This window comes from Mustela erminea, chromosome 1, assembly GCF_009829155.1.
Source record: "Mustela erminea isolate mMusErm1 chromosome 1, mMusErm1.Pri, whole genome shotgun sequence".
NCBI lineage: Eukaryota > Metazoa > Chordata > Mammalia > Carnivora > Mustelidae > Mustela > Mustela erminea.
Window position 1 is genome coordinate 143,733,008 of NC_045614.1, and position 15,015 is coordinate 143,748,022.

The 15,015-nt window shown below is 42.0% G+C and overlaps 1 protein-coding gene across 4 annotated transcripts in view; it reads right to left on the reverse strand.

The window, feature by feature from the left end:
- MED12L (mediator complex subunit 12L) overlaps nucleotides 1-15,015 on the reverse strand; it is a 322,475-nt gene that overhangs the window by 251,646 nt on the left and 55,814 nt on the right. For all 4 annotated transcript variants that reach the window (XM_032345309.1, XM_032345302.1, XM_032345301.1 and 1 more), the window contains exon 6: nucleotides 1,765-1,934. In XM_032345309.1, the coding sequence (XP_032201200.1) occupies nucleotides 1,765-1,934 (170 nt within the window). The remainder of the gene's footprint in view (nucleotides 1-1,764; nucleotides 1,935-15,015) is intronic.

Consider the following 15,015-nt stretch of genomic DNA (forward strand, 5'->3'; position numbering starts at 1 on the left):
CCTAAAAGTAACAACTCACCTCAAATTTCCAAAATTCCCCACAGGGGTGGTCTAGCCCCTCTTGACATAAGCACTATTAACATTTTCATCTACTATCCTCACATAAACATACACACATGCATATAAATACACAATTCTTCTATGACAGTCTATGCACGTATGTATTTAATGTCATGTTCTAGTTTTGCATTATGATTCACATCATGAAAGAATCTCCAAAACATTAACAAAAAGATATGTTTTCTGGGAAAGACACATTTCTACGGTCACTGTGGCAACAACCTTAGTAGTTAACATGAACTCCTACTTGATTCCTAGCAACATTTCCCTATCTATCTATTCCCAGGGCTCCACTATCATGATGATCAACAATTTGTGTGAAAATACCCTGAGAAATTATAGCTTCAGTATTTCAAAGGTGACAGTGACATCACACTGACATGGTATCAAGGTATCTACTTGCTTCTCATTTCTAATTTTTAAAAAGCTTAAAATCAAAGAGTTAAAAGGTTAGTCACAGAAAAAGTAAAGTTTAAAATTTTAAGACCTGTGACATGAACTATCTAATAAAGAAGTGAATTAAATGGAATTTTGTACTTAAGAAGAAGAGATGGCAAACGCAAGTTTCAAAAAGAATAAATCTCCCTAAACACAACTTTCAATGGCTACGTCACATCCACCTTCGGGAGGCTTTTGTGTATTTACCCATACCTTTATTTCTGTACAATTTTTTCACTTTTCAGAATATGGCCAATGAAAATATAATAAACTTTTAAATCCAAACATGAATGTCCCAGTGAAACTCATCTCTCTAGGACCTAACTGCCTCCTATTAAAGAGATACTGATTTCAGTGTTCCCCATACATAAAGTAATCCTTCCAAAAATATTCAGCATGCTGAGAGACAATCTTTTCAACGATGCAGACTACATCCTTAGCTCAGTAAAAGTCATAAAGGCTGAGGGAAGGTACCAAGGTAGTCCCCTGCTAATGGAACTGGGATTTCTAAGAGTGGTTTTAACAGCCTTAAAACTAGCAATGCTACTTCCCAAAGAACCAGGCTTTTTCCTACATTGAACTCTTAGAAAAAGTCACTTACAACCTGGAAATTATAAAGTTCTAAGGGGAAAATTTGAAATCACACATCCTTTTTACCCCCGTCCTCTCTGATCAAGAGAGCAGTCAGTGAAAGTCTCCGCTAGTGAGAGAACTTCAGCCCAATACACTTCTGCCTCCTTACTAGGAACAAAGGCAAATAATAGCACAAGCGCCCTCTTCTGGTCAATATGATTTACATCAGCTTGTCCAAAGAGCATTCAGTCCTTGCTCCAGGCCCTCACTCATCCTCCCAACTGTATTTTAAACTGTCGCTGAGCCAAATTAAGATGACCCTTCTATGGAGAAACTAAGCCCTAGTGGAGATCGAGGAGCTAGGAAGCACCAACAAATATTTTTCTGAATTAAACATATCCAGTTTTTGCAAAATAAAAGGTTTGGAAGGGATATTTAATAGAAAAAAATACCAAAAAATTAACAGCATTAAAAGAGCTAAGATCATTGCAAGCTGCAGATCAATATACAGAAGAAGCAGCTGTCAGCTGTCATCTCGAGGCAAAGGCGTTACCGTGACTACAACTCCAGGTGAGAAATATCAGACTACTTGCCCTGAATGTATTTGGTTTATATAAAGATACCACTTAAACTATAAGGAATCTGCTCTCTTCTTAAAAGCATGCTTTAAAGACTTGAGGTTCTTGAGGTCACCTGGAACATGTGAAACGCCAGCTTTTCATTGTACTCCCACTGCTTCATGGCCTGCTCCACGTCCGGTGGCACAGGGACAGAACCATCCCCCGCACTGGAAGCCATGTGGTAGAAGTCAGAAATCTTGGCCAACTGCTCTCGAAGATATCTGGTAGATATTTGTGTCCACTCTGCATTTAAAAAAAAAAAAAAAATCTAAATTTCCAGATATGATGAATATAGGAATTAATGTTTTCTCCCCCCTTTCTGATTAGCTTAAGGATGTACATATACAACAAACATTTGTTACAAAGAAGTGGTTTTGGCATGTGCAAGCATTACACAAAAAAGCACACCCAGCCCAGTAAGGCAACGTGGACGGCCCTAGATACCCTGCAGGAATGTTGGCCAGCTCCTGGGCGGAGAAGGCAGCTCTCCCCATGTGTGTCTCTCTGACTCCTAAAGGAAGAGGAGAGATGCCTGCTTGTGAGTTTTGTGCATTTCCTAAGGCTCCATGTTATGCTAACAACAGCACAAGAAATTTCAAAGCCACAAGCAGGAAATAGAGGAGGTGAGCACCTCAAAATTTTCAATTCTACTCCAAAATAATTCAAAATCCTCCAAATGCAGTTCTCCAAGTCGGATTTCAAACATGCCTCTTTAAGATTTGTTCCATTTTGGACAGTCTGTAAGAGGACTGGCATTCACCATGGGCTGGCCCATGACAGCATCCTGACCTGCACTCCCCTTCCCCACACCTGCTAACAACACCAGCACGGCTGAGCCTCATGGACAATCACCTGGACCTTCAATGATTCTACTCTCCTCAACCAACACAAGACAACTCAGAACTCAGTCAGAAAGAGTAGTGAGCAACAAAGTAGGAGACTGGAAAGGAAATTAAAAAAAAAAAAAAAAATCACTAAAATTATTCAAAAATGTCTGCCAGAGGGGCACAAATTAAATCAGTGTGTTGCCTCTGGCAACCATGAAGGATGTGATGCCAGCTTTAGCCCATTCTGTGGATAAAAATGTAATAATTGCATGCTCACAGCCAAATTTCCCCAAGGATTAGAGAAACAGCCTTTCAGAAGGAACCACCCTACTGAAACATTACCATACAATGCTATTTTCCCATTATCCTGGCAATTACCTCTCCCACCTTATTTTTAAAGGAACTTATTTTGACAAAAGTAAGAGCAAAAACCGAACATCTGTTGGGGATTCAGGGCTTTGTTTTTATTTTTTAAGTACTGTTAAAAGTACTTGACAACAGTACCCAGAAAGAACTACTGTTAAGTCTCGGTCTGAACTACTTATTCTCACTGTGTCTTTTTTAAAATCAAAATTTAAATGCACATGTTAAACTCTAGCAATAAGTCAATGCAAAAAGATGAACAGATACTAGGTCAGCATTCTGTTCCTAATATAATATTGTTCTTCAGAAAGCACCACCAATAAGATATTATCATTAAAATTAATCTATCACCATTAAAAACATAGCAGTAAATTATCAGTGTCATCATCTTCTGTTGCCCCCATTAAGGACTAATAGTCTCATGACACTCATTTAACAAAACAAAATGCCAACCATCAGATGGGACAAGTTTAGCTTAGCTATAATAAGCAAAAACAAAAATAACAAGGATCCAAATCCTAGCTTTTGTGTGCCAAGCCTTGCTATTAACTCACTCTCAGTATGGTACCATCCTCAATGCCCCCACAGAATATTCTAGCCTCAAGAGCTAAAAATAACCCACACATTCACACACCCCTACTTTGTCCAGGGTATATTTTCTTTTTAAGATTGTTTCTTAAAATATGGAAGAAATGTATGTTCACCACAGAAAATGTACAATGCAGATATGAAAAGGAAAACATCTGTAATCTCCTCGCTCATAATTAAATATTTTAATATTTATCTTTTCAGGGTTTTTTTTTCTTTTATATGTGCTGGAATGTTCATATAAACATATGCATTTCTTTTTTTTTAAATATGCTGAATAGGACATTCCACAATCTGAATGCCTTTTGGGATTCAAATGGAATGCAAATGTAGCCCTCTTAGTAGTGGGTTTTAACTCTATTTAACTGACATTAAATTATATCAATCAGGGAGATCCAGAGGTCTGGGACATAGGACAGTCTAGAAAGGATTAGTCTAAAAAAATCAGGATGCACACAAAATTTTTATTAAAAATTAAAAACAGAAAATTGCAAATAGCCACCAGTACTTAAAATTATTGGGAATCATTGACACCTGCCCTCCTGCTTAGTAAGGACCAAGAGTGGGGGAGGGGGCGGGGGGGCAGTGACAGGACAGGCAGTGGCTCTCAGCAACACCGAGCAAACAGGGACCCAGGAGAGCTTCTTCCAAAGGCCAGTATTGGCCTCCAGCCCCCTCCCCAACAGTTCCTGATTTAACTAGTCTGGAGTAAGGAGCCCAGTTTCAGGTGATGAAAAAAAAATAGGAATGGCTACAAATCACAGGGAAGATGATGGGGGCAAGGGGGCTATTCCAAGGTGGAAAGATGTAGACAGTGGTCAAGGAGGCCACTCAGCGGGTGGTGCAGCTCTGAGGATACAGCCCGTCATTTGGAGTTGGTTGATAAAGAGAACTTCAGGGCCCCGAAGCCAGATGATCAGAAAGTTTATGCACATAAACATCACTGAGAGCAGCGCAAGGGGCCAGGACTAAAAAGAATGACAGACCCCTTTGACAACATTCCCCCTAGCCTCCCAGAATCCTAGCCACTATTGCTTCTTTGTTAAGGCCTAACCTCCAGGACAGAAGGGGTTTCAGCTTTGTGCAGCTCTCCCTAGCACTGGCTAGTCCCAGGCACAGCAGCTAGGCCTGCACTACAGCACCGGCCCACTGGTAGTGCATGAAAACCCCTACAAGTAAGAACAGAGACAGGCCAACTTACATTAAAGATGACCCTGCTGGGCCTGGAACACCTGCAGTATTAAAAAGAAACCTGGGAACCCAGAAGGGGAGGGACACCCACCCCAGGGGGCAAACACAAATCGCGCCAGGTGCAGCCGGGCTCACGGAGAAGCTGCCCTTGCCGGGACAGAACGACACAGGGCGCATTCAGCAATTGTGGTAACGAACTGCAGAACAGGATGGCCCTAGTGCAAATTCTCACTCCGCAACTCGGCTATGTGATGTGAAAAATGGTGTCTGACTTCAGCGGAGTCTCAGTTTCCTCCTCTGCAACAGGAATCAAACACACACACACACACACACACACACACACACACGCAAATGCACACACGAACTACTGTAAGGAGGAGTTACTTAGCATGATGCATGCAGAGCAGAAATTGATCGCATGTGGTAGCTATCATCACCGTTACTGGGATGGAAAGTTTTTTGAAAGGAAGCTAAGGTTCGATCTTGGCTGTCAGGGAACAGCAGCACCCGTTGTCACTAATGTTAGATCCTGCCTCTGCTACAGCTAGCTGCCAATGCCTAACATAATGGTCTGGATAAGCATTTGTGAAATCAATCAATGTCAGCATCATGGTTCCAAAACCTTCAACGGAACTACAATCCTTCATGAATTAAGGCCCAACTCTTTAGTTAGGACTTAAAATCATTTCAAACACTACCTCCCATTAATTAGCGACAGTTGCTTTATCTCGCACGCTCTTCATCTACGATACCTTCTCTACTCACCTGTGTTCACGTGTGCAAATTTTTCTGGACCCAATTCAAATGTCAAATCGCATACATAGCCTTTGCTCTCTGGACACCACCCACCACCTGAAGGGAATCTCCCTCTGTTCTCTGATAGCTACACAACCTCCTCTTTCATCCTCTTTAATCTCCATAAAACTATGCTTCACCTAGTAAATATCTAAGTACTGACTTGAGTCGGTACCCTATAAGGTGCTCCCAAAACAACCACTACATCAAGTCACCCCCCAATTATTCTGCCTTTCAAATCTTCCTACAAACATCTTAGCTTTCTAGTTTAAACTCATCGCTGCATACCTAGCTTTCAAACACCACCTAGGAAATGCCAAATTCCCTCCCTGGCGTGCTGTCTTTCTTATAGCCAATGCAACCAGAAGCACCTGCTGGTCAGTGCCCTCCAAAGGCCCATGCAAATACTGAACTTCAATTCTCTTTAATAAACTTCCAGTAAACATGTATATGTATCCTTTATGTTCCCAGCCAAATTCTTTCCTCTGATATCAAACCAAGTGGGAACTCACTCTGTAAAATAAATCCAACAGAGATTGTTTAAAAACTTCCACCAGTCCCAGAGAGTAAGGTGCACATTTTTAAGGTGATCCACTTAATGAAGAACTTAGTCAAAAAGGACACTCTCCTTGAAGGAGAAACCTATACCCTAGAAAATTCTTCCTAGCTACACCACTATAATAAAAGTTCTTGCCTCTCCACCAGGGGAGCAGCCTATAGGATGTAGAAGATTTCATCAGCCTGACTTTGGTACAGACTGAAAGGTCTAAGAAGGAGAGAGGAGGTCCGAAAGGAGAGAAAAAACTTCAGTGGTGCAAGACCCAGCACATTCCACCTCTAAATACACAGTAAGAATGACTAGAAGATTTTACACATTTTTCTCACTTTTTTTCTTTTTTTGGTAAAATGCTTTTTTTTTTTTAAAGATTTTATTTATTTATTTGACAGAGAGAGATCACAAGTAGGCAGAGAGGCAGACAGAGAGAGGAGGAAGCAGGCTCCCCACTGAGCAGAGAGCCCGATGCGGGACTCCATCCCAAGATCCTGAGATCATGACCTGAGCCAAAGGCAGAGGCTTAACCCACTGAGCCACCCAGGCGCCCAAAATGCTTTTTTGATTAAAGGATGCCATCAATTAAGTGAAAAGACAACATACAAATTGGAGGAAAATATCCACAAATCATGTATCTGATAAGAGACTTGGATCTAGAATATATAATGAACTATTACAACTTGATAATAAAAAAATGAGCAAATGATCGACAGACATTTCTCTAAGAAGATAAACAAATGGCCAATAAGCAGATGAAAAGATGCTCAACATCACCAGCTACCAGGAAAATGCAAACCGAAACCACAATGAGATACCACCCTGGCAGTTACAAACAACAAGACAGACGGTAACAAGTAGAGCTGAGGATATGTATGAATTACAGTCTTCACGTATTGCTGGTGGGAATGTAAAATGATACAGACGCTGTAGAAAACAGTTTAGCATTTCCCCAAAAAGTTAAACGTAAGGGCATCCAGGTGGCTCAGTGGGTTTATCTGCCTTCGACTCAGGTCATGAGCTGAGTCCTGGGATCGAGGCCCACATGGAGCCCCCTCATCCAGATCTCTGCTTAGTGGGGAGTACGCTTCTCCCTCTCCCTATTTCCCTCCCCCTGCTCTCACTCATTCTCTCAAAGAAATAAACAAAATCCTTAAAAAAAAAAAAAAAGTTAAACATAGAGTTACCATAAAATCCATCAACTCCACAACTAGCTATATTCCCAAAAGAAAGGAAAGCATATGTCCACACAAATATTTATAAACCAGTGTTCATAGCAGCATGATTCACAATAGCCAAAAAGTGAAAGCCAATCCAAATGTCCATCAACTGGTGAATGGATAAATAAAATGTGTTATATGCAATCAAAGGAATACCATTTGGTCATGAGAAGGAATGAATGGAACTACTAACACATACTACCACATAGATGAACCTTGAAAACATTATGCTAACTGCAAGAAGGCAGCTTCAAAGACCACATATTTTATGATTTCATTTATATGAAATGTTGAGAACAGGCAAATCTAGATTTAGATTACCTAAAGTAGAGGGGAAGGTAGGGTAAATGGAGAATGTCTGCTAATGGGTACAGGATTTCTTTTAAGTGTGATAAAAATATTCTAAAATGTGTCCATTTTAAGAATACACAATAGGAGGGGTGACTGGGTGGCTCAGTACGTTAAGTGTCTGCCTTAGACTCAGGTCATGATCCCAGGGTCTTGAGATCCAGCCCTGTGAGGGTGGGGCTCCTTGTTAAGCAGGGAGCCTGTTTCATCCTCTCCCTGTGCCTGCCTCTACCCCTGCTTGCATGCTGTCTGCCAAATAAATAAATTCTTTAAAAAAAAAAAAAAATACACAACAGGGAAAACACAATCTCTTCAATAAATGGTCTGGTAAAACCTGACAGCTATATACAAAAGGATAAAATTGGAACACTTCAAACACCACACACAAAAATAAACTCAAAATGGATTAAAGACCTAAACATGAGACCTAAAACCATAAAACTCTTAGAAGAGAACACAGGCAGTAATTTCTTTGACATAGGCTGTAGCAACATTTTTTTTTAGATAGGTTCCGTGAGGCAAGGGAAACAAAAGCAAAAACAAACTATTGGGCCTTCATCAAAATAAAAAGCTTTTGCACGGCAAAGGAAACAATCAATAAAACAGAAAGACAATCTACTGAATGGGAGAAGGTACTTGCAAATGACATATCTGATAAAGGATTAGTATCCAAAATAAGTAAAGAACTTAAACAACTCAAAACTAAAAATAGAAAATGATTAAAAAATGGACAGAGACTACATATAGACATTTCTCGAGAAGACACACAGATGGCCAACAGACACATGAAAAGATGCTCAACATCACTCATTATCAGGGAAATGCAAATCAAAACCACAATGAGATATCACCTCACACCTCTCAGAATGGCTAGAATCAAAAACACAAGAAACAAGTGTTGGTGAGGATATAGAGAGAAAAGAACCCTCTGGCACTACTGGTGGGAATATAAATTGATGCAGCCACTCTAGCAAACAGTATGGAGGTTTCTCAAAAAATTAAAAAGAGAATTACCATATGATCCAGTAATTCCACTACTGGGTATTTATCCAAAGAAGAGAAAAACACTACGTTGGAAAGATATACATTTCCCTATGTGTACTGCAGCATTATTCACAATAGACAAATTATGGAAGCAACCCAAGTGTCCATCAAGAAATGTATGGATAGGGCACCTGGGTGGCTCAGTGGTTTAAGCATCTGCCTTCAGCTCAGCAGGGAACCTGCTTCCCCTCTCTCTTTGCCTGCCTCTCTGCCTACTTGTGATCTCTCTGTCAAATAAAAAATAAAATATTTTTTTTTAAAAAAGGAAAGATGAGTGATTAAAGAAGTTGCAGAAATATATACAATGGGATATTACGCAGCTCTAAAGATGGATGAGATCTTGTCATGTGCAACGGATGAGCTTAAGAGGGTATTACAGTACAGAGAAATAAAACTGAGAAAGACAAATACCCTATGATTTCATACCTGTGTGAAATCTTAACAAATGAATCAATAAACAAAAAGCAGAATCAGACCTATAAATGCAGAGAACAAAATGATGGCTGCCAGAGGGAAGGGCTAGGAGGATGGGCAAAATGCAAGAAGAGGAGTGGGAGGTGAGGGCTTCCAGTTATGGAATGAATAAGTCACGGGAATAAAAGGTACAGCATAGGGAATACAGTCAATGATACTATCATAGCAACATAGAGTGACAGATGGTAGCTACACTTGTAAACATAAGGTATATAGATGTTGAATCACTGTGTTGTACAGCTGAAACATTACACTGTATGTCAACTACACTCAAAAATTTTTAAGACTTTAAGTAATCTCTACACCCAACATGGGGCTCAAACTTAACAACCCCAAGATCAAGTCTCATGCTCCACCGACTGAGCCAGCCAAACAACCCTAAATAGAAATTTAATAAAAATTTAAAAATACAATGGGGCCATGGTTTCACAACTTTGTGAACACACTAAAAAAAACACTAAAATATGCATTTTAAATGACTTGTAAAGTATATTAATATCTCAATACAGTTGTTATATAATTTTTTAAATGTTTACTTGAAATACTATCAGTAAGAAATCATCTGCATTTCATGAAGTAAAAGAATATCCCATGCTGACAGAAAGTAATCCCCTGGGGCGCCTGGGTGGCTCAGTGGGTTAAGCCGCTGCCTTCGGCTCAGGTCATGATCTCAGGGTCCTGGGATCGAGTCCCGCATCGGGCTCTCTGCTCGCTCGGCAGGGAGCCCGCTTCCCTCTCTCTCTCTCTCCTGCCTCTCCATCTACTTGTGATTTCTCTCTGTCAAAATAAATAAATAAAATCTTTAAAAAAAAAAAAGAAAGTAATCCCCTGCAAGAGGATATGATGATAAGATGTTGAGGGAGTGGGAGCAGGGAGGAGGAAAAGGGGTGGAAGTAAGTGTGTCCATGAGGTAATGGTTAAACCTGGGTGAACAGTAATAGGGACTTTATTCTTCTGCATATGTTTAAAATTTCCATAATAATAGGCTTTAAAAAGTTAATCAGTTGTAGCCTATGAAATGATTCACAGAAAACCTGAAATTCCCTATTCAGCCACTATTCACTTGGGGAATGAAAGGGGGAAATCAGCGTGCTGATCGGCAGACTGGGTAAAGGACAGTCCAAATGAAAACCGCTGTCTCAGGCGACATGAAACCGACAGAGTCAGCCCACTGGCTGGAATGTTGTGTTCTGCTGAATGGTCAGTTGATGAAATCAGGCCCTTTGGCTGGAGAGCAGAAAAATGGGGGGGGGGGGGTAGCAGGGGGAGGGGAGACAGCAGAAATGCTGTGGTAATAAAGTATGACATTTCTTTCATGCTTTAAAAAAGTTTTCCTCTAACACAGAATTACCTGTAGAATACTGGTGTTTCGTGGCAAATACCCAATACCTGTTTTTGTCTGGATGAGTGATTTTACTATGTTATTTTTAACAGGCTATTTCTCTCCAGTTTGATTTACTGAGCACTGATACTAAGTACTGCTTAACTTTAAGAACAAAGTGAGTAGTCAAGATAGAATAAAACCATTTAGCAACAAATATTAAATGCCTACCAGGGGCCAGAAGCTCCCTTGGGGTCTCAGACCACAAAAGGTGAAGAAAAAGTAGCCCTTACCTGGGGCAATTCATCCTAGAGTCAGGAAGACACACAGGGACACAGAGATTGGCAGCACTAAGGTTAAGCACTCCAACACACCACAGGGCACAGGACACTGTAGCCAAGTCTTAAGGGACGGAAAAAGGAGTTCCACAGACACGAATAGCAATGTGCAACATGCCAGATAATGGGGGCACCAGAAAGGCAGAGGGAGAAAGGACCAGTGAGGCTAGGTGGGTGGCCCAGGCCTGAGGTCCTCAAGTGCTAGTGCATGAAATGACCACCAGAGGGCGCTGGTCAAACACACTGTTATAGCTCCGGGCTCCAGAGATTTCAACCCCAGAAGTCTGGAACAGGGTCCAGAAATCTGCATAGATAACCAGCAGCCCAGATGACTCTGACCCTGGCAGTGACAAACTATGGGGTTTGATCTGTCATCGCAAATGATGAAAAGCCACTGAAGGATTTTTAGCAAAGGAATGATAAGACCAGATATGTAAATTAAGACCCTCTCAGATAGCTGTAAGGGAGACAGATTAAAAGAGGACTATAAAGCCCAGTGGGGAGATGAGGGAAGATGGAACAAAGAAGAGTAGGTAAAATGGCAACCAGCCTGAGACAGAAGAGGACAGAAAGGGGCAAGGCAGCCCCCGGATTTCTCAGTGGGGTAGTTGAGCCGATCCTGGTGCCATCAATTAAGATGTGGAAGTGGGGGGCGCCTGGGTGGCTCAGTGGGTTAAGGCCTCTGCTTTCAGCTCGGGTCGTGATCCCAGGGTCCTGGGATCAAGCCCCACATCGGGCTCTCTGCTCAGCGGGGAGCCTGCTTCCTCCTCTCTCTCTGCCTGCCTCTCTGCCTACTTGTAATCTCTGTCTGTCAAATAAATAAATAAAATATTAAAAAAAAAAAAGATGTGGAAGTGGGAGACTGGGCAGGGGAAGGGGCTGAGTTCAGTCTGTTTTCATGAACTTTTTAATTAAACTTTGTACAGTTTTAACAAATATTACATAAAAGATCCAACATATCCTTTACCTACCTACCCCAGATGCTAACATCTTGCAAACTATTATATCACAACCAGGATATTGGCATTGACACAATCCATTGATCTTACTTGGGTTTCTGGGTTCAATACTTGAATTTGAGGTGTCAGAAAGGTGTCATGGGAAAACATGTCCAGGGGCAGGTGGATACACAGGTATGGGGGCTGTTATCTTAAGCGGTTTCAATGCCTTAAAGAATGTGATTCTGAAACCAGAATCATCTACACCATCCAAGGGTAGGTAGGTTTATTCTGCACAGAGTATTGGTTGTACCCTCACTGGCCACCCAACTCGCCCCATCTAAGCTTCCAGCATATGTTTTTGTTTTTGTTTTAAAGATTTTATTTATTCATTTGTCAGGGAGAGAGAGCGAGCACAAGCAGGGGAGCAGCAGGCAGGAGAAGCAGGCATCCTGCTGAGTAGGAAGCCTGATGTTGAGACTTGATCCCAGGACCCTGGGATCATGACCTGAGCAGAAGGCAGAGGCTTAACCCACTAAGCCACCCAGGTGTCCCATCACCCAGCATATGTTAACTCGCTTGGTAATGGTGATGCGCACAGGCCGTGGAGTTGGATGGCATGGCTCCTTTCACGGTTCCAATCACTTGCCGGTTTTGGGGTCTTGAGCAAGTCACTCAGCCTCCAGGTGCTTCGGTCACTTGTCTCTAACACAGGACTGCTAAGTGTACTTGGACTATAGGGTTATTTCGAGAATTAAGTGAGCTATATAACATGCTTAGAACTGTGGTGCCTGCCCAGGAGAAAGCACACACACGTGATCTCCAGGCCTGGGCAGGCGCACACATGGGGAGGAAGTCACCTGAGGTGAAAGGAGGATCTCACTGGCCGAGGCGAAGCAGACAGGTAAGGACTGGCTGCTGTAGAAAAGTCTGTATGGGTGTCAGTCAGGGTGGGAGTGAGCGAAGGGAAATGGACAGAAATTCCTTCCTCTCTGAAGTTCAAGGGGAGGAAGCCTGGAGGGAGAGGTGAAGGTTCAACCAACCACTGGGAGCAAAGGCCAGCTCCCCTAGGAGTAAGCATATATTTATAGGAAGGACGGACAATACTCCAAAAAGAATAAGGACCGTTACAAGGCAATATATAAATAACTCCCCAGTTGTGTGACAGACAGTTAATGCTTAAGGATTTCAGGGGAAAAAGAGACCAGACTGGCCAACAAAGGAAACGGGTGGCAAGATCTCGGGCAGGAAAAGGAGGAAGAGAGGCTGACAGGGGAAGGCTGGTAAGAGCAAGAGCTGCATCCCTAGGAAGCCAACTCCAAACCTCGCCTTTCTTCTCCCTAGGCACTGAGGAATACCTCATACCTGAGGAGAGGAGCACCTGACACCTTCTTTGGTTTGGCCCTCGGGCTGTCAGGTCTCCCGTTCTTGTTTCCATGCTGAGGTATATATACAGTTCTAACTGTTGTGTTTAGGGATTTTTCCAGTGGTCCTTTTTCCCTATCAGCCCCACACAAGCATCTGCAGCCAAGGATCCTGGCAACCACAGAATCCAATTTTAGCCCCTAGAACAAGACTTTCTTATTCGACATATCAATCACCCCACCAACTTCTCAGCACAAGGAGAGCTTCAGGGGTTTCCTCTAAACAGACGGGCACATACAAAACATCTGCCCCAACAGGCTCAACTTCTTCTCAGGGGATGAGATAGCTGTCTGAAATTAATGCCTTCATCATCATAAGGTAAGTTTCACCAAGGTTTTCAGATTCCTGCATACACCTAAATGAGCAGGGACCCTGGCCTCGGTGAGTTATTCCTAACATGGAATAACAGGCACCTATTTTTACAGATATTAAACCGGTGCATTTAATTAACCCCTCAGGACAGGTCCCCACAGTCCTACACATCTGAGACCAGGCCTCGAGTTCTCTTGCCCCAGGGAGGAAAGCTACCACAGTGCAAGGACTCAGTGAGGAAACCGCAGCTGCACTTCCCTAGGCAGAGAACACAGCTGTGTGCACAACTAAAGCCTCACACCGAAAGGGACAGCTCCCCGAGGACCGGGGTGAAAGGAGAAAGGGAGGTGCAGCCCTGGAAAAAGACCTTTGCTGTCAGGCCCCTGGAGGGATCAGAACTACTTAAATTATTCCACTGGACATTTCATTATCATCACTCCGTGCCCAGCTCCTGCCACAGAGGAAGTGGCGGGAAGCCCTGATCATTGACACAGCAAGATAAACTACATTTTCTTTGTGCACTTGCCTTGGAATTTCATTCCATGATCAGCTTGGCCGGAGTCAAGTCTCTGCAGTAAAAGCACTGTATTGACTACTTAAGTCTTAAATGCAGTTGCTGTGAAGTTTGTACTTCTGAACAAGCTTTCGGTAGGTAAGAGTCTTTCATTAGAACACAAATACAAATACTACAGACATCCTATTGCCAAATAACCATGTAAAGTTAACCATGTAAAGTTAACTCTAAACCAAAAAGCTCTCGAACATAAAAATGATTACACATGGCACAGACCAGGCAGACCCATCCCCATTACCCTCTCCTCCAGAGCTCACCTGGCTTTCTTTTCCTGGAGACCGAAGACTGATGCATGCGTGATTTCATTTAATGAAATCTATTCACTCTAGCTGTGTTGCTCTCACAAAGACACTCCAGCTGGTAATTTACTGATCCTGAACTTAATGTGTTTTCTATCCTGTCAATATATTCCACGTATCTCTTCATTCCCAGCTAATGGTGAGCTGAAATGCACCTAGAGCCACTTGATTCCAGGGATTTCATTTGAAAGATCGTATATGCTTCATTTGAAAATGACTCTGAAACTTAATGTCTTAAGAGAGAGGAAGAAAGAAAGAAAAAAAAGAAAGAGAAAAAAAGGAGGAAGGAAAAAAACTTGCTATTCATCATGGAATTAACATTCCAGTGCGGATTGCAAAATACAAAAAGACCTAGCTTTCCGTAAGTCATTACAAAGTTAGTAATCTAGAGCACTTTAAAAGAACAGGGCCACTATATGCCCGGTACGGAACAGGCACCAATTGTCTTAAAGCAGCATAAGAACATACACTGAAGACATACATACAAACATATTTCAGAAGATACACAAGCAACTGGTAACAATTCCCTTGGAAGCATGTGATGCGACGCTTGGGAAACAGTGTGGGGAACAACAGTGCTGTGAGACTTTACTAACCTCTTTGAATACTGTATCTTATAGATAAGCAACTAACCAAAAAAAAAAAAAAAATTCTCACACAACCTGTTTTTTTTTTTTTTAATTCCATGATGCTTTAAGCAATTGAGCTGCAAGATGC